Genomic DNA, 19,959 nt, shown 5'->3' with positions numbered 1-19,959 from the left:
TGTGTAACTCTTTAGTGCAGGGTACTGATAAAGCAGTCATTTAATTGTAGACCATGACTATAACAGACTACTGTAATTGTATACATAGTCCTTTAAGACAGTTAGCCAGAACTGTAATCAGAACTGCATTTTCTGCTTTTGAGTTTGACCTCCAAAACATAACAAACAAGTTGACTCATGTACAAGAGGAGATCAGGAGAAACAAATTATAACTGAAAATTAATGCCTTTTTTATTCTTTAAAGGAGTACACACACACAAAGATGAAATTCTGTTCTGGAAGATAGCAATAATATATTTACGTGTTTTTACATAAAAAAATTCTTCATGTTTTTTCTAAAAATTATCTCTAACACATACCTATGACATGTTTCTGCAAAACAAGGCCAATGATCTGTAAACAAATGCTCTCAAGCTGTTGAGTGATCTGAAATAAAAACATACAGCAGTTTATTAAAAAAATTAGAAATACAGTTAACTAAAAAGGTATTTGACTAATTCAGTTTGAGAAGTTCTTACAAAAAGGCTTCTATAATTTTTTAAATGCTGCATTAACAATCACAATATTATCAAATCAGGACTCACGGACGCAGAAAGAATTTCTTTTTTCCCCTGAATATATGAAATATAAACTTACATTGCACCACAACTGGGAGACTAATTCCTAGGAATACTGTCCAAGAAATTGCCTACAAATATGGGTCACCCATTGTAAAAAACTAGCCTTAGGCAAAACATTTCGCCTTAAATTCTATTTTAACCGTCTGTAATACAACTAGCCACTGTGAGGAAAATTAACTCTACCCCAGCCAAAATCAGCACATTCCAAAGAAGTGTTTACCCAAAAAAGTGCTAAGAATGTTACCCTCAGGTTGCAGATTCCCCTCGAAGTTGAGAGCTAAACAGCGAAGAAATCACAAAAGTAAACTGGGCTTTAAATTCAAATTTGTCACAGATTGACTGGTACCATCCTGTTACAGTAAATGCATGTTCATGTCAAGTGATGCAACATACATGGAAGTGCTTGTTATCGTGAGTGAAAGGCACGTGGAATTGGAGAAAAGTATGAAAGAAAATCTCACCTCCTTGTGATCTTCCACAACTGTCAGGATTGTGTCAATTGTGTGCAAGATGCCCATGGCCATAACTGTTTTGTCCTCTACTTCCTCATATTCCTCACTCTGAAGTACTTTACCAAATATTTCAGCCTGTGAACAAAACCAACCAACTTGACATTCAAGAGCAAACTCACATTTCTAATTCGGCATGCAAAGCCCAGACAGCTAATGCAACAGCAGCAATGCCTTATCTGTAAGAGCTGTCAGCACTGAAGAATATGCTCCTTACTTCTGAAAGGGGAATACAGAAAACTAAAATCTCCTTTTTTTTTTTTTTTATTTTTTTTCAGAAGTCTGACTATGTTAAGTCTTTTGAAATGTTAAATGGTTAGAGCTTGGCTCATTAAAAACAGTGACAAAATTCAGTAACTTTGAAAAACCTATAGGTTTTAAAGATGTTTCCCAGAGGAAAAAAAAAAAACAAACCAAACATAAATACTGTGAATACTATAGGTGGACAGACTCTTATAAAGATTACTTTGAACAGTGAGCACTTCAAACAAAGTTAATTAAATGTTTCCCAAACTAGACATGTGCTTCTGACTGGACTGTTGTTGGGCTATTGGCTCTTACCAGGTGTTGAGTCATGTCAACGGCGATCGTAGCCACTTCCTGACTGTACTCACAGATCATCTTCTGGATTACATTGGTAAGATCATCATTCTCCGTCTCTCTAACGATGTGCAGGAGCTCCTGCATAACTGGCCTCACATAAGGCTTCACATATTCCTTGGCTAAAAAAAAAACCCAAAAACCACAATTGAAACCAGGTGAAGTCAACTATCCATAAACAAAAATATACGGTATCTCAAAACTACCAGGTAACTGACTACTCGTGAACAAAATAGGTTTTTTAATTTGAATTAATTTGAAAAAAGAAATAAAAAAAGCCAAAAAACATACCCAAGGCGCTTTTACAGTTCTTAACTAGGAGACAAAGTAAATAAATTGTACAACACTGAAACGTCATCTTCAGCTAAAATCCAGATTTGAGGGAATACTTGCCCTCATATATAGGCAGCATTCATTCTTCAACATACACACAAAGAGAGGTGACATTTACTTTGTTAAAAGAAACATGCTGATTCTAACTTCTTTTATGCATAGACTGGCTATAAAAAGAAGAAGTCAGGATTTTGTGATGTATACAGTAACTAATGAGCAAGTGAAGCTGCCTAAACATGATGAAATGTTCTTAAACCCATGCCTTTAGATGGTAGAAATGTTTAGATAAATCCGCACCCACCTCCACATCTCTACAAAAAAACAAAAAAAATCAATAAATCAGTGTATACAGCTGATAAATCACTGTCACATACCCTGTTCTTGGTTGCTTATTAAGGTCTGAAGGGCTATGGCTGCTTCTACTTTGACAGGCATTTCCTTATCTTCAATCAGGCTCTTCTTTGTCAACTCTACTGCATTCCTCAAGTTTAACTCATTGTGAAATTTCAAAGCACTGAATGAATGAAGTACCCAACAGGACTACAAGACAAAAAAGAAAAGCAAGTTAGAGACTATTGCAATTTTTAAGCATTTTTTTAAGCGATTCAAAAACAACACTATCTCTCTGTTTCCATGTATTGCTTTTTTTCCCTTAATTACAGGGTATTCATACATTAAATGTAACAGGTTTTGCACTCAAGCAGTTCTTTGTCATCCTTTCCCAAATTCCAATAAATTCAGTGTGCACATAATTTACATTCATAGTTTTGGTCCTTCTGGGGGAAAAATCAGAAAAAAACCAGAGAAAATTAACTGTTTATGGTTGATATCAGGACCTGGGGATTTTGTTCAAGTTACACTCAATCTGACATTATCTACTCTGTGGAAATTCTACCTATTTTTCACAGGTGTTCAACAACTTTAGTTACTAAGATCTGCTAATGAAAAATGGCCACAGTCACTGCTTAAATTCTCCAGTTTGATTTAAGAAGTAAACAATAATACATCACAGCCTTTCCATCAATTGATTTAACTGTAAAACCATTTTTAAAATCAAAATGATGAAAAAATACTGTACGACAGTTTTATTTTAAAGTTTTACTATGCCTTTGCTTTATTTCTTTCATTGACATTGAGAATGAAATCGAAGTGCAAAGGAAGGAATCATGGAAAATACTGAAATTGATGTAGGAGGTGAACTTACTCTAGCTCTGAGGTACCCCAGGTTTGACATGAACAAGGGAAACACATGATTCTGTAACATCAGCTCCATCTGATCCTTGAAAACGCTCTTCTGTTGGTGCAAGCAAAAACTCATTTTGGAGACCATTCATTTTACATACTTCATCCCAGCCAATAATTAATTTCAGCTATCAACCATGGGAAAAACAATGATTTGTCTATACAATAAAGGTATTCCCTCAAACAGATCTGGATTTCATACTTTGAACAGAACAAACTCATAGCCATAGCAAGTTCAAAGCCAGGTAAGTGAAAGAACTGTAAATATATAATATCCAACTCGACATTATTCATTACAATGCTATAAACAGGAATTTTGATTTTATTTAAGGCAATTGATTCTAGTTGATTTTTCTTAAAAACTATTCAAGATAACTAACCTAGTACTTTCATTCTTCCTACAAAGGAGTACATACATATCTGAAGATAAATATCAGCTTAATATGAAACAGATCTGAGTTTCAAATGACCTACGGTTACTATAAGCATCAAAACTAATTATTTTGCACATTACAACAACAACAAATCACATCTTTTTTTCATGTTTATTAATGGGCAAAGACAATTCCTTTGTGACAAAAATCTCCTTAGTTAGAGAAGGATATTCGAGGAGTTATCCTTCATTTTTTCAACCTTGGCAAATCCTGGGATAATTCACAGGGAGCTACAACAACCAGCATGGAGATTTGGGACTTTCCTTATAGCCCCACACTACTAGAATAGATAATAGGCTGGGGTGTCACCACCTAAAGGAATGATTCACCAAGATAGGAAGTGGGTGAAATAGGACATTCAATACAACATGTATCTTAGGGAATCAGACTTTATTTCACCAGTGGATACAAAATTTTTTACCACACTCATTCCCCAAACCATCACAGAGGTGGATGAAGAACTGAGCAGAGAAAATACAGAGAGAAGGGGAAAGAATTTTCCCTCGTGCACACAGGTCAGAAGTTTGTGTGCATTCAACTGAAGTTGTGTGGAGAGCCAGGTGGCCAAGGCAGGGTCACTGTGTCTACAAGCTCTTCACAATCTCTATCTCAGTCAACTCAACAGCCAGAAAGCACTTACAAATCCAGTATTTTATGCAGAAAGAGTTGATGGAATTTTTCAACGTGCCAAATTCCAAACACAAGAAATTCAGATCTGAAAGGAGTCTGCAGTGTTTGGGGATTATTAAACTTTTATGAAGTATATTATAGCCTCATGTTCCAAGACTGAAAATTTCAAACAGGAGCAGAATACTGGAATAAATTCCCTTTTTTCCCCTCAGGAAAGAGACAAACAGGTTTAGAAACCCACAGTCAATATGAAAGTCTCCTCATAACACAAACAACATCTTCCTCTTTCACTGCTATGCTCCAGCATGAGAGAGGGCACCTACAATCCAAGATAATCTACAAAAATTCTTTAAAAGTTACTGATGTTTCAGGAATTAAGATCGAATCATAGATTGGTACATTGGTAAAAAAACAGACAGCAAATGTTGGTAAGATGTTGCTTGTGATATGAAGACATATCCTGCACAGAAAGACAACTCACATAAAATACAATAAACTACTTTTAAAAAGAAGCCTCCAGCACAAGGTCACCATTCTCATACTAAAAGTGATAATGTTTTGGCAGTTCTTTTGACATGTAACAAGGGCTGACTTTGGACTCCACCATCTACAAAAGCATAAGGGAAACTGTAATCAATGTTAATTGATTAAATGGATTAAATTTGTATTCAGATTCCAGAAAAGTACTCAAAATTCTGAAGATGTCTACAAAAAAAATGGAGAAAGACTCTGTGTTCTTCCCAGTTATTTTCAGAACTCCCAACTGGCTGATGAAAGAAGACTTAGAGCCACACATTGCAGAGTAAGAAAGTTGGAAAGCTAGACAAAACATTCCTGCAACATGAGAAGTAAACCTTTTTCTGGGACCAGAAGACGCCCACAACAGTGCAGGCTGTTGGGGAATTTGATAAAGAATCACAGGCAATGTTACTGATGGAGTGCATGTTTGCTTTTTTAACACTTCCATTTTCCTACTAAAGCAGGAGAGGACCAGGGGACTGTTGTACAGCAAGCAGAGCTTTGGAAAAACTTGAGAAGAAAAATCTGTGTATAAAATGGGGATATAAAAACCAGGAAAGAATGTTAATATTTTTAAATAAACAAACCCTCATGTTCTGATTGCACAGTGAAATCTCTCTACGGACTTTATAAATATGGCTAAGGGCTAGTCATACTTTAAAAACTATGACTTTTCTATTTTAAAATCACCATTGATAGTAAGAATTGCCAACCTTGTTCACTTCTTTACCCACCTACCTTCAGTAAAATATCTGCTAAGGATCCTATAACATGCAAAGCTCCATCTTTCTTCCTTGGATCAATGTTTGGCTCTGTCAGAATCTGGTAGCAATATGCCATCATTTTTGGTAATACCTGTGCAGGGCAGAAAACACACCATCTCCTTTTGTCAAATCATTTTAATAGTATTTTTTAAGTTAAAAAATTCATAAGACATTTATTAAGAAATTTTATCTTGGCCAAAGCAACTGTGAGGTACTATGTGTAACATCTTTCCACAGTTAAAATTTAGAAGGCTTCTTTTTCATCCTTTTAGCCAAACTTGTCAGAAATAATCTCCTTGAAATTTCACATTACTAGTAGTAAAGAAGGTATTTTCGTTATTGTCCTGAGGCAAATCAAAAAAGGTGATGAAAAAATCACGTGGCTCAAACTGTACCTCGTCCATTTTTTTTCCCCTTAACTTCCTCTCTGGCTTGTTGCACACATATATATTAAATAAATACCTATGTGTGTGTACATATATATATGAAGATACACATATATTGAAGAAGAGTGGGCTAAAACCTCACAAACTTAATTTGATCTATTGATTTTGGCAGTAGCTTCTGAAGTTGACTAGACTTACAACGGTTTCTTGGTAAAACTAACCGTTAAATACAATTTCCATGCCCGCTATGCCCTTTTCCGATATTACGAAATTTTGATGGTCTCAATACCAATCATGAAAATGAGAAGGAAGGTCAGTGGGCAAGAACTGTTTTGACAGTAAAGAAGTAGAAAGGTCACGTTCCACCTATGTTCTTCTTTGAAGATCCATATGGAAATGGAGCTCCCTGTTTACTGGATGTTAAAATGGTACCCAGAAAAACACTTGCCTGGGTACTTTTGCACAGATCACTGTAAATACAGAAAGTCCTACACAACAGTTATGTCCTCATTTAAAAAGTAACTGCATGAAATGGGTTTCACTCTTGCTAATTTCATTGCTGTCAACAGGATTTTAAATAGCATCAGCGAAAATTAATAAGGATCATGTTCACTTTTTCCCCTGTTACAGTTTGTGACACTCAGAACAGCCATGACAGAAGCTGTTTGTAAACTTGGGAAAAATCTATTCCAGTACATCTATTTCAACTCAGTTTCTATCTGGCAGATTAATTTTAAAGCTGCAAGAGGAAGACATTTATTTAAACATATACACACATATTTTAATCCTCCCAAAATTGATAGCACTCAGCCAGGAAACATTTGATTATGTATTATCAAATAGATTTTTCAGAACTAGTTTCCTGTGGTATCTTCAAATTTAAGGGAAAAATAACATTATAAGGAAAATTCAAACAAATAAAAGTCTCTAGTTTCATACCTCTTTTCTCTTCTTTGCAGCAGTATAAAGGAGATTCTGTGCTGCTGTCGTAGTGGATGCATAATCCTCAAATACATCTAAAAAGTTGGAGGGGAAAAAGCATAACAAAAAAAATTTTCCTTTCTGAATGATGAATTTTTTTATAGACCATCTTGTTTTTGAGGTATCACAAATTCAGGGTGAATATATAACCTCAAAACTATTGACATGGTTGTCTTCACTTCCTGGATAGTCAGACCCAAGCTTATGTCACATAGTTAATAAAAGCATTTACTTTTTGCCTTCCAAATCTACTGCCACTCATCACTCCCTTTATTAAGAATGTGTTATTTATTCATTAACTCTTTTGAGACCACGTATATAAGGAATGAAAAATCCTGCCTCTTTTTTTAATTACAGCCCTTACAGAAAGAACAACAGTACATTCCAGTACCATCTGTATACCATATGGACACATTTTTGGCTTGATTAAAACCTCATGGGAAACCTTTTGTATGTAAAAGTACTTGGATATGGGGTAGTTTTATATCTGCTGAAAGTTGAAGCTTTTTAGCTTCATTCATTACAAGTAAACCTCCTTTAATCTTACTGAAAATACAATTTCTATCTTGGAAAAAATATCTGTGCTGCACACATGTTCTAATCCAAATATCCCTACACAAATTAAACTAAAAGATCTAAAAATGTAATCTCAAAAAGTGACTAAAATTACACAATAACTTTTCCTGAAAACTTGAAGATAAAACAGCATTAATAAATGGTACCAGACTACTGGAATTCTTGTTCCATGGTAAAAAGTGCCTCACTAACCTTCCATTTAATGTACTTTGATACTTGGGGTTTTTTTGCCTTTCATGATAAAATTTAAATCTGCATTTAACTTCCTCAGCTACATATAAAAATAAGATTTGCTGCTTGCACAGAAAGAACTGAATTCACACACCAAAAATCCATGATGTATTTGTACCCCAGTGATCAATGTTATATTGTAATTAATTTGTTGCATAACAAGTCCCCAAGCTTTTTTAATTATTCTATGAATATTTAAATTGTTTTCATATATGCTAATCCCAAATCAACTAATTAAAAATTCCCAAATGCTATATATCTCTCTCTCTGGTGCCTGGTTTGCAGGAGTTTTCCAGCTAAAACTGCTGTATTTTTAAAATATCCTTCTCTTTTTCAATGACATGACTCTTTTGATAAAAGTAATTATTCATAATATGGCTTTATGTGATATTCCCAAGCTTCTGCACTGAGTCTTTTGAAAGAACATATATATCTAATTATCTTACAATCTACTAATAATAATTGGCAAAAAAATGCTGAAGGCACTGACAATTTTCAATAGACAAAGAGCAAGTCAGGCCTCTTCTGGTCAAAGTGAGAGCTGCAAGGACTTGCAGACAGCTGGCACATCTGCAATTCAGGATGCTGAACCTGGCATTAACAAGTGAGCGAGCCAGTCTATTTGGGCTGCTCTGAGCACACGTGAAGTAGAAAAAAAACGCTGAGAGAATCATTTAAAGCCAGCAGCCAAACAGCTCAAACTCACTTGATCTGCCACCTGCTCTGAACTACACATTGGTGAGATTCTGGTTTTGTTTTCTTCTTCCTATTGTTCAGGACACTGGTGGTGAAGACAGAGACATTACAGCAGGCACGAAGAGGGTTTGGAACTACAGTTACAGGTATGATGGAAGGAAAAAGTAATGCGAAATTACCAAATTTCATGCGGATATATTCATAGGGATCCTCTTGCCAGAGCTCTTCGTCCTCATCTTTGTAGCACATTAGAGAGAATATCACCTCTTCTGTTATACTCTAATTTTAGAAAAGTCAAATACACATAAGTACACATAAAATCAAACTCCAGCACAGCTTCCCTCCACCATGCACTAATTTATTACTTTTTTTCTGAAGAGCAGTATTCCTTTAAGCAGTGCTCTTTTATTTTGTCTAACAGAAACAAACTTACAGTATTATAAGTAATTTCCTTTTGCAACAGTCCCAGACAGCAGCAGTAATTACATAATCTATCTTTACAATAATACACTACCACACACAAAATAATACTTCAGGACATAAACAGCAGAACATTGCATTCTGCACAAGGACCTTACCAATGCAATACTTAACATGAAAACAGATTTCAGAGTCCTTTCTCTTTACAGTCATGGAATTAACAAGCTACAACAGGGGAGCTTATGATATGAAAAAATAAGAGCAGGAAATCATTTTTCATTTGTTCTTAGTTCACCTATAAAACACATCCTTAAAACAGAGTTCAGGTCTTTTAGGTCCATGTTTTCTTTGTGCACTATCTTTGCACTACAATCAAATGTGAATTTCCCAGATCTGCAGACAACTAGCAACTCATAAAAGGCAGAACATTATGACTATCTAGCAGACTTCAAAAATAAAAATAATTAACTTACAGAACAGAATCTTTGGTTAAGAGTACTTGCAATAAAAGGTAGTCGTAATACTGAAAAAAACACCCAAATTTGTGTAGAAATGCTATTTTTTTTTCCAAATCAGTTGCTGAATGATTCATGAAACCTTGTATAAAACTGCAAAACTGGTGAGGGGTTTGTTTGTGGTTTTTTTTATAATCACTCTGACGTGCAGTGTTTATGGCTGGGTTTTATGCACTGACCTGTATGTGTGGCTTCATTTGCTTCCATGTAACAGAGTGAATAACCCCTTGGTTCAGATAATTTAACGTTTGCTGAAGAACACGTGGTGCAACGTAGTCTTTTTGCCTGTACTGGTCTAAGATTCTTAATAGAACCTAAAGAAATGACAAATTGGTATTTTAAATTAAGACTGAAAATTCTGTCTCATGCATAGACATCCAGTGCATCTCTTCAGTAAATATACATGAACAGATAAATTAGTTTTATAGCAGAGGTTCTAGAGTCAGAAGTCACTATTACGCCTTTGATCCAAAAATCATAAATCATTTAAATATCAAAGTTCTAATCCTGCAAACATTTATGTACATACATGCCCACCTTTACTGCTAGCCCTACCATGTGATCACTTGTGATTATAAACAGAAGATATACTTCAGTATTCAGAGGCTCACAGTTTACAGAGGCCTCAGCAAAATATGGAATAGATAAGGAAAAGGCACAGTGAGATTGTCAAACTGGTGGCTTCTACATCTGCTAAGTGGTGTCTGTGTTCATATTTAAGGACAGACCTCTAAAGAAGACAAATTACTTTGGAAGAAGAGTGAGAAGAATAGAAATACCAAACTAGGAAAGAAAAATAGGTTCACCTAAATCTGTGAATCAGAACAGATGCAAAACTTTTAACTTCAATTACCTGTTGTAATCACCAGACAGTATCACTTATCATGCTATTACAAACTCTATCACATAAAGCTTCCTTAATATAAAACTCTGTTCTACTAAGAAGACCTCACAGTACAAAGCCACCAATCTGTACTAATGGCAGATGAATTATTAGCAGGTCTAAAGAACTGGCATGTAAATGAATAACAATAAAAATCAAGGGCAATGCATAACAAAATACTGAGTCATATACTTCCAGCAGAACAATTCTGCTTCATAATTCTTCAGAACATTTTAATAAATTTTATTTTGAATACAGTTCCTTCATTAGGAATACTAAGTCTGATCTTAAGTCTTTTATATGACACTCTTCTTGGACAAGAATTGTCTATATCTTATACAGACTCGAGTAAAATGTCAGCACTTAACTGGTGAATAAGTAACGAAGGCTTACTAATGTAATATTCACAACAGAATTCTTATGAACTCTGCAAGGAAATCTGACAAATCACCATTTAAGAATCAGAAATTGAAGAAATGTGCAGATCGTCCAGTCCATTTATCTTGAAAGCTAAATTGTCCCTTCTGCAAGGTAGCTTAATACCTTAACAAACTTTAGGTATTTCAAATTATAACTGCCCTAGGAGTCCACTTGTCCACTCGGGAGTGACATTGCAAGGAATTTAGAATAGATATCAGGCTCTTTCCCTTTTCATTAAATTCACAGCCTTACCACAACCATTCCTCTTCTTAGTTCTTACTGATGGATGAACTATTCTGTTGTCAAACTGGATGGGAAAAAGTAATTTTGTTTTGCAGACAATCCTGGTGTTTTGAAATCTAGTTTAAATTCGACTTCAAGTGACAACAACAGCCTGGCACCCTGCATCAAAGACCCCACAAATTTAAACTGTAAGAAGCCTGCAGATGCCATGTCAAGGATATTTCATCTGGCAGCCTGCTAAGGAGCCACATATTCAGGAAATATGAATTATCCAAATACTTGTCACTTGAAAAAGTGCATTCCTGGGTGTTTTGCAAGGTTTACAGACCAAAGAAAATCACGAGCAGGAGAGTGCCCTGCATTCTCTTGGTTTCTTAGTGGTGTGTTTTGAATATGTAACCCAAAAGCCTGGACAGTCAAGAGCTTCAGTGAGCCAAAGGCATGGGAACTACTGCTCCCAGTCATCCAGTATATGGCAGGCTGAATGAGAAACAGGAGCTGGGCCAAAAACGTGTGAGCTTGGGAGCCAGCACTCTCAGGCTTTCAAGCACCCAGTATCCACAGCCATTGTACCACAAGCAGGGAGATGCTGGAAGCCTGTGTTCCCAGGGTCCCACAGTTGAGCTGGCAGAGAAACACAGACGACTCTGAAAGGAACTGCCTCTCTTCTATGCAACTTTATCAGAATAGAACTGTCTCCACACAAATAATTAGCACTCCCCAACAAAAAAAATTTCCTTGGAAACTGTGAATTTATGTTATATTTTCATATAACGTGCTTTCCAGGTATAAAATAACTTTCATTGCTGTTCTCCAGACATCTTCTAATCTGCTTGTATCTTCCTGAAATAAAACAGTATCCCTGGATTACCACGTTAAGTAGTTTGCAGGAAAAGCACTTAGTAAAAACTGGCCTGAAAATACACCCTTCTATGAAGTGAGACCTCTGCATCAAGTTTTTCTCTCAGCTATATCAAGAATGTTTATTCATGATGATAACATTTTATCAGCACTCGCTTTTTCTGGGAATTTTCCTGCAGAGGTTTTCGAATTGCTGAAAATTTGTGTTATTGCACCTCAGTTGTATGGCACGGAGTTCTACAGAACTTCTCCATCTCTAAAAGGAAAACCTGCCTGACTCCCTTCAGTTTTGTTTAATGAATGAACTTTGATACAAGTGCACTGTTAAAAAGTAATACATTTCTTCAGCCAAAATGATGCAATTCACAAAAATGAACTGTGCTTACCTGTTGTATGCCCACAGCGTAGGTTTTTAAAAAGAAGTCTGAGAATTCAAAGTATTCTTTAGTTACATTTCCAGGACTTCCATACCTTTAAAAAGAAAAGGACACAGATATTTACACTGTGAAAAGTCTACTGTGTCAAGAAAACACAGTATTTTCTAAACCACAGAGGGTCCTGCATCAGCAAAGGAAACCTTTCCCACAGGTTCCTTCCAAGCCATCATTTCCCTTACAACGCCCCACTCCCCTTTTTTAATTATCATCAGGTACAATATTACAGTCTATAAGTATCGCTGACCTTTTGTCACAAGTTCTGTAACTTCCACGTTTATGGATTTCTCTTCAAATCTTCCCCTGCCTTTATATTTGAGAACATAAACAGTTGTAGTTGGATATAGTAAAATAGGTTGACTGGTTTGCTTTTTCTGTGGGGCGAGTTTCTTGCCATTTTAGAGAGTCAAATCATTTCCCTAAGAGCTCAGAACAGTGGCTATGCCAGTGCAAGGCACAGGACAGCAGCAGGAAAACCTCTTCAGTGACCACGTGCTGCTACACTGATTAAACTGTCTTGCTTAATTGCACACCAAGTAAGGGTACAGATTTGTAACCCAAGGGTTTTAATCAGTTTGTTACCGTTCAAAGAGACGAGCTACAATGTGCAATGCCCACTTCTTGCACTTCCACCACACCAGCTCTGGTCTATCATCTTCATCAATTTGCAAAGTCTCCTACAAATAAATGTATTTGTTTTAAATTAGTAGTGTGATTTGTTGGGATCAACTATGCTTTAAACATCCCTCGCTGAGTAAACTAATATAAATTCACAATATCAACTAAAGTTTTGGTTCTGTTAACAATTATGTAACATTCAGGAGCTCTCAATTACATTAATTAGCCAATATAATGTATATTGCTATACCTGCACAGTGCCTGTGCTTTAATTTTCAAAATTATGCATATTCAAAAGATGAAAACCCTCAGATATGCTTGAATACTATACACACTCTGGTTTAAAAATTAAGCATGAAATAACTCCTCCAAATATATACACTCTAACCATATATTACTGCAAAAACTGTTACAAGAAAGTTAAGGTTGTGAAATAAATTTCTAGAAAACTTAGGAAATGACAGTTAATGCTGTACACACATCAACAAGAATTTAATTACTAATTTTATCTTGTTCTTTGGGAAATATGAAGCACTGATGAAATAAAACGAAGAACAGAGAAATTATGAGTTTGTGACAAGTTTTGGATTCTTTTTTGAGAGAAACTTGGAAAACACCCCAGATTTAAGTTTTCGTTGTGTCTCTACCTCAGACAATGAAATTCTGACAGCTTACATGACCTTGCTTGCAATTCTGTCAGAAATACCACTTATTCCAAGGACAAGAATCTTAAATAAGTATCTTAAAAAAGGAACACTTAGAAAATGCTTACACCGACTGCTCCTCAAATGTCAACACAACAAGTATCACAGGTCTTTCTAAAGTTAAAACTTACCAGAGGTACATTTCTATCGATGATAGTCCGGAAGATCTCCATCCACTGAGTCATAGTCTGGTTATTCACCAGCTGGAGTGGCAGTGCATACTGAAATAAGAAAAAAAACCCCACAGGTATGAAATACTATTTTTCCCTGTAAAAGGTAGATCTTTCTGCAGTAGTCACATTCTGAGGAAGATGAGGTTTTAAGTAAAATTAAAACTAATTAGGTTAGATATCAAGACTACTCTAATTGTATCCTTCTTGGTCCAATTTACAGATGAATTTCTGTCGACTCAGAATTTGAGGAAACTTCCTTGGTCTGAGAACTTGCCAATTCTTTTTGCTCCTTTCTCTTCTTCACAACAGCCCAGCTACCTTTCAGGGACCCAGCAGTGTCTGTATTATGGGGTTTGGGCAAACAAATAGCATTTTAGGAAGCATAATGTGCTTCTTATTACTGCCTTGCTACTATCTAGTAAATCTTTACTTCTCTACAATACCCAAATCAAAGCAACAATATTCAGGAAAGTTACTGAAAAGAAAAGGATACTGGTATATTTTTAAACCTCCCCCCATATAATAACAAATTATTTTAACCCCCAGTAAGAATTTTCAGGCTAGCCCTTATGTAGGATATGGTTTTGTTTCTGATTCTCTAAAAGTGCTCCCTCACCAAGCTCATCCCTGGAAAAGCCAAACTCATCTCTCTAAAATGGATGTCCTTCACTAAATAATATCTGTCTGATCTTCAGAACATAATGAGAAATGCCACCTACTGAAGTGCAGTACTTGACAATTACACTCCAATATCCATTACTGACAATTTCAGAAGCCAACCACACAGTGTAGATACCCATACAGTTCATGGCAGGTTATGTGCAATTTTATAAAAGTAGGACATTTCTCCAGTAAGACTACAGACAGAATGTGCAGAAGTACCTACACTCATTAAAAATTTAATCTGGGAGATCATGTGACCAGGTTTTAAGTAGAAAGATCTATAAATATCATATTTTTATAACAGTTGTTTATTGTAGGTGACTTTGCCCATCCAAATGGGTATTCTTATTCAATCCCACCCCTGAGTGTACTGAAAGGGGTCATTGTGCCCAGCAAAGTAAAAGTTGTGCTTTTTCCTCTACACAGATGCCAACCTGAACAAGAGCATAGAAGATTTTTAAGATCTGTTTCTGAAGCAGTACAGAGTAATGGGAGTTATCAGGCAGAAGCTGGATCATCTGCTGCTGAATCCGAGGCAAAAATATTTGCATTGCTGCTATAAGAGGATCTCGCTCCTCTGCTTTCTTGTATCTGCAAAGGAAACAAAAATGTTGGTCCAGGATCTCCACACTGGAGATTCTAATGCCTATTCCCCACCAGCAATTTAATTTCTGTCCCCTAAAAAAAAGAATATCCACCTCTCCCTCACTCTCCCCTTCTCTAGCCCCCATGTCAACAATTTGTGCAAATTCACTATGAATACCTATAAACAGAGAAATAAAACCCAACAAATGCTACCTTACCCAAATGCATCTAACTGAGAGGAAGAACTACTGTTCTTTACTACTGAATTGTGAGCTCACGGGAGCAGTGACTTGAATTTCTCTGACGTTCATACCAATGGCAAGCCCAAGTTGGGTGCTGAACAAATAGGAGTGAACAGCCATCAGAAAGGAAAGACAATTCCTCGGTTTGGAAAAGATTGTCTTTCTCTATTTCCATTCCTTTTGTGTGGTTTATACGCACGTTTCTAACAACAGGCAATTACAAAAGAAGTGAGTGAGAAAGCTCATTACACTGCTCTTAATTCACACTTTGTGGATTTAGACTATCAGGAGGATGGTACAGGTACATGTGCAAGAGATACATGTACAATTGTACGTTTGACAGTGACAACACTGCAGTCACGACATAAAAGCAGAAAACAACTTGCATTCATATACCCAGCATCTGGGGACTCTCCAAACAAAGGAAGTTATAAACCTATGGACTTTTTCAGACATAGATTGAAGGTACATGGCCTCAAGAAAGAAATGTCAGTAAATTCATACAGGTTATTGCTGGCATCTCTGCTTTCAACTCACTGATGACAGAAGGATGATGAATATTTTTCATTTATTTGCAGGAAAGGAACCATAATTATTCATTCCCATTTTCTATATGAATTCTTTGTAGAACTGCTGGTGCTCTCAATAAAGTGATTTTCAGTAATCAACTTAGAGTAAATGCACTGATTCCTCCCCTACTGATGGACATCAACTTACTCATAAGTCTTCACCAGCTGATACAGGCACAGGAGGCTCCCGAGCCAACTCCCACTGTTTGGGGACTGCAGGTAGTAGCCTATCTTGTCCACAACAGCTGTCCAATGGCCAGGAAAGTCATGTTTGATGATAGCACGGAGGCACATGGTCAGCTGGGCTCTAGGGCAGGAGGGAAAAAGAAATATATTGTAAGCAAGTAAGATCGTGGCATAGGGTTTAAAATTAAAGGACAGATCCCAAATCGTGGATTACTGGCTGCAATACATATATTATGTCATAAGCATCATCCATATTTAGACAGTAGTGCAAGAGTTCTGGGAAGTGGCAGAAGAAAAACAAGAATAAAATCTTACGGGATTTAACTTTGAGGAGAAAACTAATTCCAGAACATTTTAGGTACTTTCCCCTCCTCCCTATGCATCAGGCAATATTTTAAAAGAATGAATTGCTCATGAAACCAGCTAGCTTTGTACTTTAAAAATGAATGTTTATACTTGCTTTTGAGGATGAAAGCAACCACAAAAACACAAATTTGTATGTTTGCAATAAACAATAATGGCCTATGTTATGACCTAAGCCACAGGTTCCTCAAGAAATTAAAATATTCCTGATTTCTAGAACAGCACTTTCTCAACCTCCAAAGCATAGGGCAGAGCCAGTTAGGTAAAAAACATCTTACCATTCCTCTCCTTCCACACACTTTTAGATGCCACTCATGAGGGTGAGGCAAAGCAGGATTGTTAGTTGACTGAAGTGAGGTATGACTAAAAAGGGTGAGCAGCACTGAACTAGAAGCTGTAAAGAAACACTCTTGGTTCTGCTAAGGAATGAAAAAATATTTTGTCTTATCTTCTCTATTTAGTTTTCCTCAGGTATCCTTCTGCAGCCCCATTACATCAGGAGCCACTATTACAGAATAGTTTAATATGGGGCCCAAAACCTACTGATCCTTTTAGCTTTGTACAAACTTACCTTCCCCCTCAAGCCTTTGGAGTTTGTGCTTGTTGCCAATTTGGTTCCTCCTCTCCCCTTATTCTTACAAGCAAACCATGAAAAATATCAGTATTAAAATATCAGACTAGTTGCAGTAAAGCTCCTTTGACGTTTTTAACCTCTGACAAATCTGCAAGTTTTTCCAGTATTTAAAAACCCTGTACTTTATTCCAAGTGACTGTCCCGGGGTTTTCAACTGTTCTTTTAGATGCAGATTGTCATTGTAACATCAGGTCATTTTAAATATCAAGTTAGGAAATGATGCCTGAGCTAGCTTGCAAAAAAGTCTTCAAATTTCCATTATTTTGTGTTCCTTTGTATAAACTTAGCCTTGGTATTTATGACATGATGGCAGGGGAAACTACGTGCCTTTACCTCATTACTACAGAAACAACAAGCACTTCCTTACCTTGTAGAGAAACCTTGGCAAGGAGCTCTATCTCTTAGTGGAGATACTAAATCTGTGTCAGAGCATGTTAGAAAAGCTGAACTGAAAATGATGATTTAGTTCATTTCCTTGTCTCTGCACGGGCTCATTTATACCCTAAGCATTCCTGGCAGGTGTTTGTCTAATCTACTCATAGAGACCTCCAGTGACAGCAATGCTACTGCAGTCTAAATTCATTCTGGTGTATCATTATTTTTCTGAAGCCTTATTTCTAATTTCAATGTGTAGTCAATCATTCCTCTTCCAGATATGATTACTGAAAAAATAAAGACATCTTCAGGCAGTAGCTGGTAGATTTAGGAGGAGAGTAAAGGAAGATTTTCTTCTGTTTTTCAAAGATGAACATCTATACACCACAGTCTAATCCCATCCTATCAGCCTCACTCTGATTAGAGAGATGAGCAACCATAGACTGTAGTATGTCTTGTGATTCTTCACTATCCTTCCAGCAAAAAGAAAACAGTAGTTCTTCATTCTTTTAACATCTTAAAACCAAGAACACTAATACACATTTAAATACTGGGATGTCATATAAAAATTGTTGAAGTAATTAAGAAAAGGGCTACCAAAAAAAGGAAACAAATCTTGAGCAGTATTTCCCCTGAACGGTTAATTCTGTATTGCAGACAGCCCTGTACACAATCTGCCCTCAATCAGCCAAATAGGCAGGCTGTCACTAAAGCAAGTGTTAGGGGACACTTTGAACAAACACCATAGGAGGATAAATCACATCACAGGGCTCTCAGCCAGGCTACCACATTTCTGAAAAACAAGCGCACGTAAATAAGTTTAAATTAATTATTATTGCTTTTGGAAAACAAGTACTTGTTTCGTCTCCCAAAACACTGAGATTCTCACATTCACATCCAGACTGGTAGGTTTGAAAACACGAGCAATAGAAGTATCTCTGTGCAATTAAAGGTACCTCACTAAGTCAGGAGAACGAATTATTCCTTCCACAATGTTATCACGAATCTGCTGACGATCATTTTCATGGATGTTGAATGGAAACACTGCTTCTCCAGGAGGTGGCTCACGGTCTGGCCAGTACTGTGTCACCATGTTCTTCAGGTAAATGGCAGCTAAGTATAGACATCAGGGAAATAATAATTTAATTCTAACACACTTCTACATTACTCAAGATGTAGTACAGCTGAAAGCAGAACAAAAGTTCAAAAGACGACTGAAAACCAGCACCTGAGTTCTTAACAATTACAGGCACTAAGCACAGCTGAGTCAGAAAAACCTTTTTTATGATTTCACACAAGATCAGGCTCAAGTGGCTGTTGCTAAACAGAACAGGATGATATTTCTGTCAGCTTCTGTCAAGGTACACTCTTCACTACAACAGTCTTCCATATGGACGTAATACTCCATTGCTCTAAACAAGCAAACAAAAATCTGCTTATCTGTATTTTCACTCACCCCTAAAACAACTACTCAGGCTCAGTAAGTGAAGTTTGGGAAGGCTCGTGTAAACAAATCGCTGCACACACAGATGGGACGCTCTGCTTGGGGAAATGCCCAGTACCAAACTGGCACGTGGCCTACCTTCTATTCACACAGAAATGTTTGTTGTGAATTCCCTAAGCTTTATCTCACTATTAGGATTTCCCATAATCCCTTAGAATTGTTCCCTTCAGTCTCACATGGAAAACCATGAAAAATAAAGCTAATCTTCAACAGAAAACCAAGCAGCATTTATGCATCAGTACCAAAATGCCTGTAGGCATTCTTTAGGAAACATAGGAAATATGGTGTGAGGCATTAAAGGAATGTTCTTACTAAACTCTTATCCCTATACACTGTTTTGGTTGATTACTGGCTAGGGTTTTAAAGTATAAATAAGACATCCTTGGGTACAATAATTTTTCTCTGTGATGACAAATTACAAAGTATGAAAACACGTAGTCTGTTAAATATTTTATAGGAGCAAGAGGAAAAACAGCTCTTTGTCTATGACATGCCAGAATATTCAGACAAGAAACAGATCCAGAAAGACCAGCCCAAGACTTTAATTTACTTTGTCCATGCAAGTTATTGGCTTTTAAAAAATTCCCAGGGAAATCTGTTGACCTCCAAATGTAATTTAAATGTGCTTTTTTTATTTTATAGCCCTACTCTGTAAAAAAAAAAAAAATTACATTCTACATAGTTGGGTTTTTTCCTGAATGATACTGAAATGAGAGATTAATTTATAAAGATGACCGTATGGAGTTTAGATTAAGCATCAAACTTTAGTAAAGAATGGTTTAACAACGCCATTCAAAGTTGGATTATCTTTGAAAAAACAAACGCCAGCATGACAAACAGCATATGTCAGCACACCCCAACACACCCAGGGGATTAATAGGATCTGTACCAAAAAAAAAAAACCAACAGGGCTTCTGTGGGAAACACTGTTCCATAGGACAAAAACAAAGCTGTGAATAAAACAGTATTAATAATTTATTGAAAGAGCTGCATTTTCTCTGTATCTGTCAAAAATATTGTGCAGGAGTAGTTAAAACGGGTTATGA

At 36.4% G+C, this 19,959-nt stretch overlaps 1 protein-coding gene across 2 annotated transcripts in view; it reads right to left on the bottom strand.

Moving 5' to 3' along the window:
- The window catches only part of IPO8 (importin 8), a 48,435-nt gene that overhangs the window by 19,617 nt on the left and 8,859 nt on the right, over positions 1–19,959 (bottom strand). For both annotated transcript variants that reach the window (XM_050325440.1, XM_050325441.1), the window contains exons 3-17: positions 18,366–18,522; positions 16,000–16,158; positions 14,890–15,046; positions 13,751–13,840; positions 12,880–12,974; positions 12,250–12,334; positions 9,636–9,770; positions 8,701–8,800; positions 6,977–7,053; positions 5,626–5,742; positions 3,267–3,356; positions 2,437–2,602; positions 1,691–1,851; positions 1,082–1,207; positions 360–426 (exon numbers count right to left, since the gene is read on the bottom strand). In XM_050325440.1, the coding sequence (XP_050181397.1) occupies positions 360–426; positions 1,082–1,207; positions 1,691–1,851; positions 2,437–2,602; positions 3,267–3,356; positions 5,626–5,742; positions 6,977–7,053; positions 8,701–8,800; positions 9,636–9,770; positions 12,250–12,334; positions 12,880–12,974; positions 13,751–13,840; positions 14,890–15,046; positions 16,000–16,158; positions 18,366–18,522 (1,782 nt within the window). The remainder of the gene's footprint in view (positions 1–359; positions 427–1,081; positions 1,208–1,690; positions 1,852–2,436; positions 2,603–3,266; positions 3,357–5,625; positions 5,743–6,976; positions 7,054–8,700; positions 8,801–9,635; positions 9,771–12,249; positions 12,335–12,879; positions 12,975–13,750; positions 13,841–14,889; positions 15,047–15,999; positions 16,159–18,365; positions 18,523–19,959) is intronic.

Source organism: Myiozetetes cayanensis, unplaced genomic scaffold, assembly GCF_022539395.1.
Source record: "Myiozetetes cayanensis isolate MyiCay16 unplaced genomic scaffold, myiCay2020 scf3, whole genome shotgun sequence".
NCBI lineage: Eukaryota > Metazoa > Chordata > Aves > Passeriformes > Tyrannidae > Myiozetetes > Myiozetetes cayanensis.
This window is presented reverse-complemented; position numbering and strand designations above follow the sequence as displayed.